General features: G+C 39.0%; 1 protein-coding gene across 2 annotated transcripts in view; it reads right to left on the bottom strand.

Moving 5' to 3' along the window:
* Positions 1-3099: 3099 nt before the first annotated feature.
* The window catches only part of LOC105014499 (GDNF family receptor alpha-2), an 80220-nt gene continuing 65372 nt past the window's right edge, over positions 3100-17947 (bottom strand). The window contains exons 8-9 of one of the 2 annotated variants that reach the window (XM_010876887.3): positions 8797-8847; positions 3100-4853 (exon numbers count right to left, since the gene is read on the bottom strand). In XM_010876887.3, coding sequence (XP_010875189.1) covers positions 4716-4853; positions 8797-8847 — 189 coding nt within the window. In that variant the 3' untranslated portion in view covers positions 3100-4715. The remainder of the gene's footprint in view (positions 4854-8796; positions 8848-17947) is intronic. The other variant, XM_010876888.3, reaches the window with a different exon arrangement.

Here is a 17947-nt window from a genome sequence, read left to right as displayed (position 1 = left end):
TATTTTAGAGTCTTACAAATAAAAAACAAATCCTTATAGCATTGCTTAACAGTGGAAATCTATGAAACATGGACATTTAAAAAAAAAAAAAAATATATATATATATATATTTTTCCCATATTCATAGACACTGGGACTAAAACCATAACCACAGTTTGGTATGGATGGTAGTGATGATTTGTTCCACCTTTGTTTATGTAGATTTGAAAGCTAGCATTATAAATAATTACACCTTATTTATTTTCCTTCGGGGGTCTGTTTCATTACGAAGGGGTCTTCAGTCATCGAGTTATAAATGTTCACATGGCAAAATAACTACTTTTCTGGATCCCTTTAACTAAAATCATCACTGGCAGTTGCCATAATGAATGTTTCACTGTGTTTAGCCCATGATACATATGCTGGGCAAGAGCTTCATAATAAGGGCTACGCCGTCTGAATGATTCGGTTGGATTTTGGTCTAGTCTCTTGTTGAGGCCTGTGTTTAATTTCCAATGGTGCCCTGAGGACATCAAATCAAACTTTTAAAAACATACTCTCTGTTTACCAATGTAACAAAATCTAAATAAAATTACAATATACAATTTCAACACCACAGTCTCAACAAAAGACACATTTGTGTACTCAATCAAAACAGTTACAGTTCTCATGGAACATATTCACCCTCAGACTCCTAAACTGCCTTTGAGGCACAAAGGACTTTAGATGTCAAATAAAAAAACATTGCACATCATAAAAAACCAAAAAGAGCTGACCAACCCTGTGGACCGGTTTGGTGCCTCATGTTTTTACAGTTTCACATTGAGGTCAGGTATAATGGGAGCTGGTGCAGCAGAGCTTTGTAAATGAAAAGAGAGTAATTAAGTGATATAGGGAGCATTACAGCACGCAGCCCTCAATATTTCAATAAATAACACATTTGTTATTCTTGCAAACACATGGCAAGCATTTGCATTGAAGATAACTAGTGTGCCCTTCTCTGTCTTTATTTCTCTGCTTTATTTCTCTGTCTTTATCTCTCTGCAGAGACACAACTGTTCTTATGGCTTTGGCACCTACAATAACATTCGAGTTATTCAGTTTTTTCAGCCGAAGATTTCACCAACAATATTTATTATTTCACCCCTGACTTAACACTTTGTAAGATTCTTCTACTTTCAATCATTACAAAATGAACTCTTTCCTTGGGATTCAAAGATTTGAGTTGTAAGAAATCCATTTAATAAGTCCATTCTCTTTTAATAAATCAATTTAATAAGTCCATTCTCATTTAATAAATCCATACTTTCAGTTGTTTTCCCACTTCATGCGGAAGAGCCATTATTCTACCGGGGTTGTGGGTTGCTAGTTATACGCTGAGGAACCCTGTCCTCTGGCATTGGTCTTTGTAAAGTTTAACCCAGGTTGTCCCTGTTCATATCAAGTACTCTACAAATACACATTTGATTTGATTTATTTGCGAGTGTTCTGTGGAATAACAGTTTTAAAGTAGTAAAGATTAGAGATTTTATGATCTGCTCTAGTGGTCAGCAGAAGCCTACAGAGGGTGACATGATGTGTAATAAAGCTCCAGCAGTTGTAAGAGACAAAGATCCCATCAAGAAATCAAATAAACATAGTAGAATTTTGTTACAGATGTTTGGCTTTGGAAATGATGGCTCCATCAATAACCATCCTACATTTGAAACCCATGGAAGGGAAATGAGACAGCCAAAGTCACTTGGTGTGGCAGAATCGATTGTTTTAGAGCTTCTTCTATTTCCAGTAGACATCTCCAGACTTTCTCCAAGAAAGCAGGAAATCACATCTTAACCACTGTGGTTGAAAAGCTATGTCCGCTCCCATGACAACACCGTTGCTTGCTTAAAGGCTCAGAGTTTTTGATTTTCTGTGACTTTTTTCTAATGGTTCTCTTACCTAACCATGCTCATTTTACAATACCCTTTGCACACACAAAAAAACTAGACAGTTCTTGACTTATGAGGCAGGCAGTTAAAAATGAAATTAAAGAAAGATCAAGGGTAAAATTATGAAAATGAAATGAAAACTTTTAATGAATGTGCACACAGCCTCAGTGCTTAATATGTGTGCAATATACACTAGAGCCTCTGGGAAAACATGCTTCATTTCCTCCTTTCCAATAACCTGCTTTGCATTTTCACTATTGCTCTACTATTACTGCAAAAAAACTCTAACCAAATTATTTGCCCAGCAATAGAAGGGCAAAATAACAAATTGTTATTTTACACTATTTAACAAACACAGACTGAGAATCCAGTCAGCGAACACATTTCTAAACACGAACACAAATGCTTCCACAAGTCTTGCTGAAGCTATACTGTAATTTGCCGTCTGAACTCTGTAGTGTTATGTTCAGCATTTGACAATGTGATGCCTGCACAGTGTTTAACAAGCCATACCAAGCATGTCAAAGAGAAAAGCGCCACACAGGCAGATGTGACTGAAAGAAGGGGAATGATGGGAAGGAAGTAGGAGCCGTCTCTGATTGGTGGATCCCCAGTTGTGTAAACCTTACTGCTCTCTCCAACATGTGCAGAGTGTTGATAAGAAACATCATCCCACTTGCTCATTAATCAACTGTGAACGCATAGCAACCTGCAGCTTCCTCCTTCCCCAACCCTATCCCGGCTGCCCCAACACCCACATTTTTATATTGAAAGGAAACAAACTGGACTCCGGCAGCACTCTTTAAAACCGCAACTCCAGCACATTTCTGCTTTGAGATCTCTCACATATACAGGCACACAAACACACATGCACCCACACCCACACATACACACACACACACACACACACACACACATACATACACACTCACACAGGCATAATTTTCCCTTTCAAACTATTTTCGTGGCACAGATTTCCATGACATCCCATCTTTGAGTAGTCTCTGCCCATCACCTTATAAAAGCTGCCATAAAATAATTATTTTGTCAGCAACTGTATTCAGTATTTGTTTGTTTTTTATATTATCTTCATTTCCAGTTAGGGGCAATGTGTGCTGTAACGTTCAGTTTTGCATGAATACATTAACCTTATGAACCTTGTGAGAAATGCTGAAACCATCATTTCCGTGAGGGGATATTTTGACCATTTTATTAATTTACATTACTACAAGTCAAAAACGGTTCATTTACCGTATGCGTTTGATTGGCTTTATGGGCTTCCAGAGCCATTATTGTAATCATTCATAGACAGTACGTCATGATGTCATCTACAAGACTCAGCTACAAACTGACCAATCAAACTGAAGTGCACGGGGGTAAACTCAACACAGCCAAATGCAGCAGCTGTAAATGGCTTTACCAACCTCAGTTCAATGGAAACCCAAATGTCCAATCCCGGGCATAGATGTTGTCCAATATTGTCCTGATTACTTGTGTTATTTTTACTTGAACCCGTTTATTTTGGTCATTATATACTGTAAGCTGAGTTGAAAGTGAAACAGGCAACCCAATAGTGATTTATTTTCTTAATACTTTGTCTTTTGACCAATGTCATTGGATCTTTTCTGTTCTTCAGAGCTTGTAGACTTTGTCAAAAGAGCAATTGGTAAAAACATATATGAATTCAGCAGCCGGTTTAAATGCAGCCTTCGAAGTTTGATGAGCTGGAGATGCCATTACAAGCATAGACAAGGCTAAGTGAATTTGCACTGTACAAAGCAGGTAATGACTTTTCACACAAATAAAGCTAATTTAATTTCATCCCTGTATACATTATTTTTGACTATGATATGAACCATTATAGACTGAAATAAATACAAATAATGAAGGCATACAACCAGCATTTTTGCCACTTAGTTTCTTCATAGACATTGCCAACGTGGTACATTACATTAGTTCTTCATACTCAACATTACAGTGCTGTTATATCGCCATTACCGTTAAAGGTTGGTCATATTCGTTCATTGAAAGAAAGAAGTTTGTTATATACACAGACAAAAATATGGACAATATGAGGGTGGATATTTACTCTAACCTACAATCGACAATAACTTATCAAATGTGAACCAGTTAACATCATCTTTGAGTCCTTCATTTCGTTGTCTGCTGAAAAAGAAAATATGATGAAATGAAAGATTTATACAGAAGATAATGTTTATCATTAGATGGATACACTTAATTTAAGATTTTACACTTTTGAAAGACACAAACATCATAGCTCTTCCATGTCTGCAAGGAACTGAAACACAGTTTGAGGTTTGTCCATTATAGAAGAGCAAGTCTGTGCACTGTTTCAAGACGAAAACAAGTGACGGACAGCAGATCTTTACTCTTCCTCTCTTTTTCCCTCTTATCTATTTCCCGCTCTTACACTCTCGCTCTCTCACTATCTGCCTGTCTTTCTCTCTTCGTCACGGCAGGAGTGCAGAAGTCTTTGACGTGATACTTTTGGGGTCTTGTCTGTGTTCCTGATGGAAAGACAGTCACAGTCATCAACCACTGAGGCGTCACCACAATGGGGTTCCATGTAAAGCCATCTTCTGCATTATAGTGGTCCCCGGACCCAAAATGTTACATCAAATAAATAATATTTCAGTTTATCTTTGATTGGGTTCTCCCCGTCTCTCCTTTTTTTAAATAGCATGATGACGCCTGGCTTAAAGAAAAAAAAACATCCACAAACAAGCCTCACGACAATGACTTTGCCTTTGGCATCAGCTTGTTGGTCGAGGCCAGTCCAAGGGGGTTTTATAGGGCACGGCTGGCCAAGGCAGAGGTAAGGCTGAGCACCAGCGCCCAGACACTGGCAAAGACACATGGTGACCCATCTCCAAGAGGACTCTTGGGCCTGGTCCGGCCATCGAAACCACTGCTAGGCCTCAGATTCTGAATGAAGGGAGAACATGTGGTGAGGTTAGGAATGACTCAGTGAACTCTATTGTTGTATTCTACAGAGAAAAACACTGATCAACTGCCAATCCACTGGAATGAAAACATGAACACATTTGATGCACAAATAATAATGCTAAAAGTGACAGCTGGTGCTATATTTTGGGTGTATTATTTCCCTTCAAATGTATCGGCATTGTGCAAGGCTAGAAAATTTGGAATCTTAATTGTAGACGCTTTGATCCCGCAGGTAGATAATCCTGCAGCAAAATGTACCGTCTTTTTTTGAATTACAATGAATGGCCATTTGTGTAGGGGTTGGTACAGGGTGATCAAAAAGCTTAAACATTTCCACTGAGCTTGATTTTGTAGTCCAGGACTGGTCTTAATCTGTGAGTGTGCAACTGTCCATCAAAGCAAAAACTAAAGTAATGGCAAACTGTAGCCAATGTAGGCTAACTTATAGCATATGTATAGCACATTGTTTTTCTTGAAAACATTAACTTGCTCCACTTGCTGATTCACAATATGCAACGGACAAACTTTTGAGAGAACCTGAATTAAGTGATGAATCCCTCTAAAAGATGTCCATACATTGCACTGTCTATGCAAAAGTGCACTGAACCTGTTTGGGTGAGTTGTGGTGGTTCTACCTCCTAATAAGACACCATGCTGGTGTTTCCTTTATTTTGGTGGATATCTGTATGTTGAATATTAGAAGAAGGGGTAAAAAGTATTAAATATTGTAGATATTAGGCATCCCAGAGAGTTACTCTGATATATCCATTCCACTATTGGCCTTTTATGTGTTTTACCATTACATTGTAATAATTTATAATGTGTTTTAAATTGACTGATTCCTGTAACATACTGCAGTAGTCAATGGGCATATGCGGGACAGATCTTCCTCCTTCATACATAATTAATGGCCTTTGATCAATCCAAAACGTCTGAAAGTAACTGCAAAATATCAGAGGTATAATGCTAAAAGGTGCCCTCGTTTTATGGATTTTTAATTGTTTTGAATTGTTTTCATTTTGAAAACATCTAAATCCCAACTCCTCTATGATGGAATTAACAATCCCCATGAATCTTGCTGTGTAGAGGTTATGAATGAGGTTATAACAATGCAATACTGGCTACTATTGACCAGTGGATTTTATAGAATTGTATTGGGTCTAACATATACAAGCCTATAAATCAAGCATAGATATCCAGATTTACAATCAGAAGGTTATGTTTTTATATATCCTATATTTTGAAATAGAATGGGCAAATATTGCACACATTTTCAGGTGTATAAGTCTAGCTAAACTACGACGTTTGGTTCTGTTTGAAAGCAAGCAAGTTTATTTATATAGCACAATTCGTACATAGAAACAATTCAAAGTGCTTTACAAAGAAAATAAAAATATATATAAAAATGCAATAGAATAAAAACAGTCAGACTGTTACAATTCTCTAACCACACTCTAGGGGGACTCTCCACCCTGGTATCTGAATCGTTGCACTCCAGCGCTTGGATGAACCTGTCATTCCCTTCGAGAGATAATGTCTGCATTGATGTCTTACCCGGCTGTCTCCAGGGGGACATTTATACCATGTCTGTACATGCATTTTATATTCATCCTCTTTGAATTACAGTTCCCAAAAAGTTTTACTGCACCACCCTGGTATCTCAATCCTCGCGCTCTAGCGCTTGGATAAACTCTTTTGGCCCAGAGGTGGCACTGTTATAAGGGAAAAACCTTTTGTGCAAGCTCATTGGTTCAAAGGAGCCATATTGTTTCAGCTGTGCGGAAAGAAATCTAGCTTTTATAGTGGGCACATGGATGCTACATTAAAAGGTTTTCTGGGGAACAGACCAACATTTCCAGGGAGTTTTAAAATACTGATCATCATAGAAAAAAAATACATTGAAACAATGTTGCATAATCCTTTCATTGTTTGATCTTTTGGAAAGTTGGCTAAAGAATGCTAATTATGGATAAATAATGGGGAAATCAAACCCCAAAAACACTGCTTGCAGTTTGAACTCAGATTTGGTGTCTGAATTAAATAATGTAGATTGTTTTCAGAATATTCTGTCTTGTAAAAAGCAAAATTTTCTCACCACATTTGCCAATGTTTTTGCTAATTCAAGCATTTTTGTACCTTATTTGTAATGTTTGTATACTCTGCGCCACATTCCGCAGTGAGTAAAAATGCCCAATGGACATTACAAAATGCAATTTACTTAACTTGGCACTAAAGGGCGGTATAGAATATTATAAATATACTTTTTCTAAAGTACATTAGTAGTGTAGGTTAGTTTATTCTTTGATTTGAACGCAAATCAAAATGCTCAATATCCCTACAGTGCAACGTGATTTTCATCAGGAGAGATCACATCTGTGGTGAGTTTTTAGAGTTGAGTTTTTAACTGAAAAATAATTTTCATACAAGATTTCATTAGTTTAGTCTCCCAACAGAGGTGCAGCAGTTGTAAAGGGACCGAACCCAGTGTAACTTTATAGGACTTTTTAATTAATGAATGGAATGACAGTCTGATTTTATTAACTAGTGACAGCTGTTCTCTTCTTATGGAAGTGTAGCAGATCCAATGCTTAGAAGGATGCTTTCTTCACATAAAGTCACAGGAAAAATGAAAGTACCAGATTTATGCATTCACCACATTGAATTGTTTCTGCAGTCTGGATACACAATTTATAGTGAGTTATTTGGGCGCATATCAGCCGGTAATCACATTGTTTTGAGCTAAAACCCAGATTTTGCTGAAAGCCCATAGTGAAGCATTCAATGGCACCATAAAGTACCCTAATATCCTACAATGGATACAACATATCTCCCCAGATACAACAATCTCCCCAGATTCTGTGATCACTTCGAAGCAGGCAACACTGAGCTATCCAGGAAAGCTCTTGCTTCTCCAGATGACCAGAGACCCTCGCTCTCCAAGGCTGATTTAAGCGACCCTCTCAAAAGAGTGAAGACTTACGAGCAAACCCGCAATGTGATGCCAGGACAACAACCTCTTCCTCAACATCACCTAAACTAAAGAGATCATTGTTGACCTCAGGAAGCAGAGAAGGGAACACGCCACAGTTCTCTTCAACAGGGTTACAGCAGAGTCAGATGTTACGTTTCTCTGAGTCCACATAGCTGAGGACTGTCATGGACATTCAATACCACCAATGTTGTCAATAGGATGCAGCAGCAACTCCCTAAGGCCACTAAAACATTTGCCAGGCCATCCCGGGGCCTCTCCAAAGACCACGACATGCACAATGGAGAGCGACACACATCACAGCCATGCAATAGGGACTGCTCTGCACATTATAACACGGCCCTCCGGGCTGTGATGAAGATGGCTCGGCGCATCACTGGGAAGTTCTCCAACCCATGACATCTATCAGGAGCCTCGCCTGACAGAAGCCTGCAGCATGATCAATGGAACACTTTTCTGCTGTTTTCATCAATGTCTATATGTATTACTTCACCAGAAAATAAATGTGGTTTAAATATTAGAAACTTTGAACTTTTACACAGAAATGTATTTTACCCAAAGGCACTCTACAAATGGGATCAATTATTGTTGCTAACAAGTTTATAATTGTGTTGGTGGATTTCTTTTTAATATGGGTTTTTGGAATCAAATGAGATCGAATGAGAATAATAATCTGGCACTACTGTACGCATCAATGTTCCTGTAAATAACACCTTTTTATAACCTTTTCAATCTGGCCCCTGTAAGAATATCCTGTAGTTGAATAGTGCATATCTACTATGTACCAAATGATTTGCCCCCAGGTAACCTCAATTTGCAAAGGCATACTTTTTTCATTGTAGTGCAGTGCTTTAAATATAAACATTTACATTGCAATTTCCCTGCTGTAACATATCAACAGACACATAAAACTTTCCATCCTCCATTCCCTACCTCATCTCCACAAATGTAGCCTTTTGAAAGATTGCACTTTGGTCCATTTCCCTGTACACAGAGAAAGCATAGTCAGATATTATTTTCCAGCGCCTAATCTTCTCCAACAAAACATAAACATAATGAAAAAAATCCATAATGAAAAAAAGTAAATGGTTAAGTCATAGAAGCACGGTAAGATGTTTTTTGTATGGGTTTAGGCAAAAGGAATGGGTGCATTTATTATAAAAAAAAGCTTGTTTTTTAAAATTAGTGAAATGGTTTAATGACAGTTGCCAAAACAAGGCAATCGTTGCTTGACAATGCTGAAAACACATCCGCAACTAAAAGCCAATTAATTAGCAGGTGCATTGACGTGTGGCAGCAGCCTCTTGACATCAGGCCAAATCTCTGTCTGCCAACAATACATAAACACGCGCAATCAGCTAAGCACATACTCATGCACACACGTAGACTCATGGAAGTAAGCACACATTTTTGAGGTGGATAAAAGGAAATATATATTTTTTTTTACATAACCTGTATCATTATCAAACCATTAAACATAACATATATTTTTCCAGTCAGGTCGATCAACATTAGATACGCTCAGTGTAAACATCCTAAAGACAGTTGTTTGTAATTCACAATTAAACACAATAGTGATTTTTTTTAAGTGCAGGGGAACACTGTATCACTTGCACATTGGCAGACAGCAAAAACCACGCATTTTCGCAGACAGAAAGTTCAGATGCATTTTACTTTAAATAGGCCAATGCACACATTTTCCAATTGCACGCTCAACATCTGCACGTGACATTCATCAACAACAGTTACGTGCATTCTGGGTATTCAGGGTAGGCACTGGGTAGGCAGGGTAGTCCCGCAAGAACATCTAGCCAAACTAACTGGCCTAGCTAGCTATGGAAGTGCCAAATTCATTGTCGCATTCAGAACTATTTTCCACAAAACAAATTCTGTCAAAGGGTAAACCAACATCTGATTTTATGGATTTACCACAGTGTGAGGGGCAGAAGATTACCAGAACTTTCCAAAACTTATAGTATTTATGAACTGAGTGGCTGTGTGGTTGCGCTGAACCTAGCAGGTTGTTCTGCATTCTCTGCCTGTTGTTCTCAACTGCTGACACCGTGCGGTCAAGGGCTGGCTATGCTAACTTGAACTATCTACCAACAGCATAACCTACCATAACTTGGTCAACAATTAATTTGTTCTAACTTGGTTTCTATTCAAATTTCAATGTTCATATGCTCTTGGTCGTGCAATGTCACCCAGTCTCAGGTGAAAGGAGAAGAGGCCATTGATCAAATGGTTGTCAACCTGGAAATTGTTAATAGCTTAAACGTAAAGACAATATTCTCTACTTGTGGGATTAATGGCCCTCCCCAGATCAAATACATTTGTGCAAATATTCACAAACCTGCTTAAGTGGAAGGTAAGAGCCCACTGGATCAAGGATCAATTCCAAGTATTAGTCTAGCATGCAATTAAATCCTCTCCTACAGTACCTCTAATCTGCACCCTAATTAAACTTAGCCAACATTTTAAGCTATTGTTTCTGTCTTTCACCCTATGTTGGGGTACAAATGTAAAGATGATGCTTGTATGAAGTAAACCCCAAATTATGTTCATAATACTGTATATCCAATACAGACTGTGGGCGTTCAATGGGTATACAGTTGAACCAATCACATAAATTAGTTTCTCTGAGAATCATTCTTCAAGTTATTAAGGACAGTGAATACTCATTTGGATAAATCAGTTCTTCCAACAGCTCAGCTGCATTTCCTAGGGCTGGTTATTGAGTAATCCAGCGTTGGTAAGCAATCAATTACATTGAATTGAGCTGAAAATCAACACCATGTACTGTACACTCAGGGGCACCGAAGCAAACATTGATTTTTGAAAAGGGGCTAATTCTCACATATACAATGGTCTACTTACATAACGCATGTCTCTCCCAAAACCCTATATAAAGGGTCACAATTTAGAATATGGTAACATTTGTACATATAAAGGTATTATGATGGCGAGTAAATGCATTGTAACCCATTTATAAACGTCTATAAAACATTGGTCAGAATAGTGCGATAACTGGTCTGGGGATTTTAGATTACCTTCAAATAAGGTCTATGTTTCATTTACACTTACCCAGGATAGGTGTGTTGACGTGTCAATCTCATCAAGAAAAGGTGACGTTTGTCTACATACTACATTCACCTAAAGGATTATTAGGAACACCATACTAATACTGTGTTTGACCCCCTTTCGCCTTCAGAACTGCCTTAATTCTATGTGGCATTAATTCAACAAGGTGCTGAAAGCATTCTTTAGAAATGTTGGCCCATATTGATAGGATAGCATTTTCCACCACATCCCAAAGATGCTCTATTGGGTTGAGATCTGGTGACTGTGGGGGCCATTTCAGTACAGTGAACTCATTGTCATGTTTAAGAAACCAATTTGAAATGATTCGAGCTTTGTGACATGGTGCATTATCCTGCTGGAAGTAGCCATCAGAGGATGGGTACATGGTGGTCATAAAGGGATGGACATGGTCAGAAACAATGGTCAGGTAGGCCGTGGCATTTAAACGATGCCCAATTGGCACTAAGGGGCCTAAAGTGTGCCAAGAAAACATCCCCCACACCATTACACCACCACCACCAGCCTGCACAGTGGTAACAAGGCATGATGGATCCATGTTCTCATTCTGTTTACGCCAAATTCTGACTCTACCATCTGAATGTCTCAACAGAAATCGAGACTCATCAGACCAGGCAACATTCTTCCAGTCTTCAACTGTCCTATTTTGGTGAGCTTGTGCAAATTGTAGCCTCTTTTTCCTATTTGTAGTGGAGATGAGTGGTACCCGGTGGGGTCTTCTGCTGTTGTAGCCCATCCGCCTCAAGGTTGTGTGTGTTGTGGCTTCACAAATGCTTTGCTGCATACCTCGGTTGTAACGAATGGTTATTTCAGTCAAAGTTGCTCTATCAGCTTGAATCAGTCGGCCCATTCTCCTCTGACCTCTAGCATCAACAAGGTATTTTTGCCCACAGGACTGCCGCATACTGGATGTTTTTCCCTTTTCACACCATTCTTTGTAAACCCTAGAAATGGTTGTGTGTGACAATCCCAGTAATTGAGCAGATTGTGAAATACTCAGACCGGCCCGTCTGGCACCAACAAACATGCCACGCTCAAAATTGCTTAAAACACCTTTCTTTCTCATTCTGACATTCAGTTTGGAGTTCAGGAGATTGTCTTGACCAGGACCACACCCCTAAATGCATTGAAGCAACTGCCATGTTATTGGTTGATTAGATAATTGCATTAATGAGAAATTGAACAGGTGTTCCTAATAATCCTTTAGGTGAGTGTATATGGTCAAAAGTGTGTGGACATCCCTACTAAAAATTTAGTTCAGGTTTTTCAGCCCCACCCATTGCTCATAGGGGCAATAAAATCCAGCCAATAGCCATAATCTCCATAGGCAAACATTGGCAGTACAATGGGTCATTTGTATTGGATCTTCCCCAGTGAACTGTAAGTGCTGTAATGAAGTAAGTGAAACGGAAGCATCTAGGAGCAACATCAGCTCAGCAAACTCAAAGAGTGGGGCCGCCAAGTGCTGAAGCTCGTAGTGCGAATTCCATGCTGCTTTTGGAAGCAGCATCACCACACGAACTGTCTGTCAGGCTTCCATGGCCGACCAGCTGAATGCAAGCCTCACATCAACATGCGTCAAGCTAAGCTTTAGCTAGAGTAATGTAAAGCACTCAGCTACTGGACTTTGGAGCAGTGGAAACGTGTTTTCGGGAAGGATGAATCACGCTTCACTATCTGGCAGTCTGATGGACACATTTTGGTGTGGCGGATGCCAGGAGAATGCTACCTACCTGAATGCATACTGCCTACTGTAAAGTTGGGTGGAGGAGGGATAATGGTGTGGGGCTGTGTTTCAGGGTTTGGGCTCGGCCCCTTAGTTCCAGTGAAGGATCATCTTCAAGTTAATTACAATGTAATTAAAATGTAGATGTTTTATGCCTTTAATAATTATAGCTACAGTATAGCCTTGTGTCCACTCCATTATGTTTTATAATTCAGTCATAATGTAAGTACTTTAAGTGCTATGGTTGTGTTCTTGAGAATGAAAGAGAGATGACTGTAATGTTTTGGATGTGAAACTATTGCAGACTGTTGAATGTACAGGGGAATTAATAATGTAGACCAGATGCTATTTTACTAACCAATGGGAATTTCAATGTATTCAGTGGAGAGGCTCTCAGAGTGGTGCTTACATTTAATAACAGAGGTTCCGGAGGAAGCGTTTTACAGAACAGGAAATGAATGAAACTGGATGGCAGATACCCTACTGCTTAGAGTATAGGGCCTGTAACAAATAGGCCTGAATCCCAAATGTGATAAATGCTTGCATTGCCCTTCAGCAAGGCACTTTGACTAATTGCTCCTCTAAATTGGTCCAAATAAGAATGGTTGCTAAGTTACAAAAATATTTAAGAAAAACAGTGCCATGTAGCCTACACAGGGAGTAGGATAAGCAAACAAAATCTTTCCCATTATATATTTTATTATATAAATTTTTTAAATTAATTTTACTAATGTTTTTTGCTTCTCTATTTCTCCACAACAATTTTGTATGGTTTCAAAGCATTCAACTCTGTAGTTTCTCACTGAAAGTCATTGCTCACTGCCTCAGTGCTGCGCCTGTCACTGCCATGTCAGCCATTTTGCAAATATAGATCAAAACGTTTTTTAAATGTCCCAATGCAACATGTTAAACTCACTATACCTTTGTAGCACTCCCCAGTATGGGAGTTTCACATATTGCTTTTGGATCAATGTTCCTGCAAGAACTTGATTGAAATGTGGGTTTCCAATCAGTAAATGCATTTTTTGATAAAACATTAAGGACTGTTTGTAAAGACTATAAAGGTTTCATAATTTTTGAATGCATTATAACCCACTAATAATCGGTTATGACACAGTGTTCATAATAGTGTGATAGCTGGTCAGTGATTGCCAAACAGTGAGCCAGTATTCACCTCTAGTTATTAGCCATTTAAAAACTTCTAGGATTAACACATGCGTGTATATAGATCGGTTGCACAGATCTTTGTCCTATGAATAAGTTATACGTTTAAAATAAGGTACCTTACTTGAAAGTGACATGACAATAACTATTTGAAATAGTATGAAACATCCCCATAAAACCAAACAGCACAACTTTAAAGCATTATTTTTGTATTATTCCATTGTTCATTTCTTCCATAAGTGGTTTTAGATTTACTACAATAAGGTATGTGTTTTTTGTCACCTTACCCTACCTTTAAGGGTTAATAACTTAGTAATTTTGTATTGTATAAAGAAACGTATCACTTTATTTGCCTATATTTAGGCAATATTTTTTTTGTAAAGTGAACTATAGTGTAAATACACTATATGGCCAATTGTGTGTGGATTCCCTGACCATCACAGCTACTGTAAATGAGCTTATTGGACATCCCATTCCAAAACCATGTTCATTAATATGGAGTTGGTCCACCCTTTGCAGCTAAAACAGCTGCCACTCTTCTGGGAAGGCTTTCCACAAGATTTTGGAGTGTCTGTTGGAATTTGTGCCCTTTCAGCCAAAAGAGCATTTGTGAGGTCAGGCACTGATGTTGGACAAGAAGGCCTGTCTTGCAATCGCCATTCCAGTTCATCCCAAATGTGTTCACTGGGGTTGAGGTCAAGGCTCTGTGCAGGCCTTGAGTTCCTCTACGCCAAACATGTTGAACCATGTCTTTATGGGCACCACTTTGTGTACAGGGGCACAGTCATGCTGGACCAGGAAAGGGCCTTCCCCAAACTGTTGCCACAAAGTTGGAAGCATCCGATTGTCAAACATGTCTTTGTAGCATTAACATCCACCAGGTAAGAGTGTCTGGTAAATTATAAAAATTTAACATGGGAGGGATTTGCAATTGAGCAACACAGCCTGGTGGAATACTGGTGGAAATCTCCCGTTCAGGCCTTAATGAACAAAACCATTTCAGACACCTTATCAAGTGTCGGGGGAAGTGTGTACAGCCGTCACACCCATTACATTATGTCACTTCCTTCAACGCATCATTTCCAGTGACTGGACGGCAGCACGCGTACAATACAGTCCTCAGCATCATGACACTTACCAGACTAGACAGACAGTATTTTGCCAATAGGAGTCATATCAGCATTCTCCCAATTAATCTGTGATGGAAGTTTGACAAGTTTTAATTGCCAAGCATAGTTGCTGCCGAATGAAGGGCCACCCAAAATGTCCCCACTGGCTCCCTCTCTAATTATAAACTTCCTGCTTGAGTAATCACACGTCGTATTGTTTCCTAATTACCATTTTTACAATAAATTAAGCATTGCAGTGCTACGAGAAAGACATAGAGCAGTGCATCAATACTGACATGCACAGAGAACCTTTGTAGAAAGCAATTCTACTGCTCCCCACCTTTACCTCCCACTGTTATTGTTATCTGAGTGCCTTATTCATTAATTCTCACCCTCACACCATTTTTAAGGTATTAATTTGCTGTCTTTATCACAATGAGAGTTGTGTACAGCACACTATGAGAGCAGTGTGAGATATGACCATTTAATGGATGTGAAAGCCTGAAATTGTTCAGCATTCAACATCTTTGTAGGAGTCCTCCCAAGCATAAAAATGACGGCAAAACTGTATTGCCACGCATGAAACATGAAATTATAAATGTCCTTTCAATAAACACAATGGGCCAATTTCAACCATCGATGCCAACCAGATAATCGCCATCTGATCTCGTGATCAATAGCCAAGACGATACAAGAACCCACTAAGCTGATCTCGGTTGCAACACAATTGGTTACCTCATTACTGTTCCTAAAGTACCTCATTACTGACACTTACATTTTGAATGAAAAGTTGGTAAATATTGTAAATACAACATTCCAACAGTTACTGTTCACACAAGGCCTGTTCCTTTCCATATAAAAGACTTCAGAATTATTCAACTGGAGGTTAAATAATATACATTTCCATTGAATATAATTGATTTGGTTTGGGTTTTAAACAAGTGCCAAATGGACAAAATAAGGACAGAAAAGGTAAACATCAATACTGCGAGTGGAGCACCTCAACAACCCACGTTAGCCGACCAAGATAATGTGTGTGGTGTGGAGACACTTTGCCTATGAGACAAATGTCCGAGGAAAACTGGTAGTCGCCCAAAAGTTATCATTAGTCAGTGGGCCTATAGAAAGGAATCTGTTTCAGGGGTTATTTAAAATGTTGTTCCCTGTACAGACATGGTGGCTCTAACATTTTCATGTTCATGCCTTGGCTAACGAAGCATGCCCTGCTCACATGCATAACGTTTGATGGGATTTTCTTCTCCATTAACATGTGTGAGTGCAGAGTAAGCTTTTGCAATTGTTTTAAGATTCATTTTGCACAGATCATTATGCATTTTGACTAGGACCTATGTAGATTTCCCCCAAAACGTATGAAAAATGTTTTGATGTGACAATGAAAGTGTCTTTAGTGTTATTGTGCATAAAAGCAGATTTTACCAAATTTGCTATATTTTCCATAACATGTGGAAAACAGTTACGTTTTCTTAAATTATTTACTTCTTTACCCTCATTGTCCATTTTCCCTCAGCGTCCTATGCCTACCCTTACCATTGTAGAACAGCCTGTAGGTTTCCCAGATCAAAGACAAAACCACCTCCTTGTTCCGGTGACGCTACTGAATCTTTTACATATTTTAATTCATTTTTTAGCTCTTTCCACGAAAGAGCTCCTTATCATAGCTTTTGGTTGATAGCCATGGCTTGTGTGCGTCTTACAGCCAAACTAAACACATCATGTGTTCCAGAGACTCTCCTGATTTTAAAGGACTTATGAGCCCTCATGACTCGAGTTTGTCCTTATGAGTTTGTAGCTCCAACCAACTGGTCATTGCAATTGTCTATGTGACAAGACAAACACCACTGATGCCTCATTTCACAAACAGTTCGATGTTTACAGACATCTTAGTGACGTCTGTCTCGTTAGGGCCCCCCACCACTACAAAAAGACTGCAAATGACCCATTCTGGTAATGCATTTAAAGTAATGGCTAATATCACCTGGTTCACGAGATTCTGAACCAATGGTGCACCTAGCATGAACAAAATAGAATCATTTTGAAATTCAATCCCTCCCACATGATCGTCTTCGGTTGATTAAATTGCCTTTTACCATAACTATGCTCATTGTTCCTAATTGATCCTCACTCAAACATTTGGTGAATATACTGTATTTATTATTCCAATTGGACTATTAATATCTCACCCGGCACAGCCAGAAGAGGACTGGTCACCCCTCTGAGCCTGGGTCCTCTCTAGGTTTCTTCCTATAATTCGGCCTTCTTAGGGAGTTTTTCCTAGCCACTGAAATTCAACAATACTGTTGTTTGCTCCTTGGGGTTTAAGGCCGGGTGTCTCTGTAAAGCACTTTGTGACAACGGCTGTTGTAAAAAGGGCTTTATAAATACATTTAATTGATATTTACCACCCCAAGGCTATAGATTTGTATGAGATGTCAGTGGGATTCAAACCCAAAACTTGGCGTTGATAGGGTGAGAAAAAAGACCACTGCTTTGTCTACAGTATGTACAATACAATACCGTCATAAATAGTACCTGATTGCCATCCATAGTAGTAACCACAGCTGGTAACCACATAACCATAAACCATGTGAACACTGGCAATGGGATGAACAGCAAGGCAGGGGAGTAAATCAGAGAGCACCTGGACAGGTTCAAAACTACAAACTGAGCTGCTGTGAAGCATCACAAGTACACAGTTGATAAAGCTGGCTTCTACTGGGCCAAAACTCTACAGTGTTGACGCAATATCATTGGGTAATGAGCAACTTTCCTTGTACCTGGACAATGTTGGGCCAACATATCCATGTGGGCAGTCAAATTCAAATATGGGATCGTAGGACTTCAGCCCCTTATTGGGTCTTAGAATGCTGGGGATGCACATGGAGTTCCTCAATAAAAAAAAAGATGTTAGGATAATGTTAAGTTCCTCTGTTCACAGCTGATTTGGGAATGGTTGTGGGCCAATAAT

The sequence above is a fragment of the Esox lucius genome, chromosome 13, assembly GCF_011004845.1.
Source record: "Esox lucius isolate fEsoLuc1 chromosome 13, fEsoLuc1.pri, whole genome shotgun sequence".
NCBI classification, from domain to species: Eukaryota; Metazoa; Chordata; class Actinopteri; order Esociformes; family Esocidae; genus Esox; species Esox lucius.
This window is presented reverse-complemented; position numbering and strand designations above follow the sequence as displayed.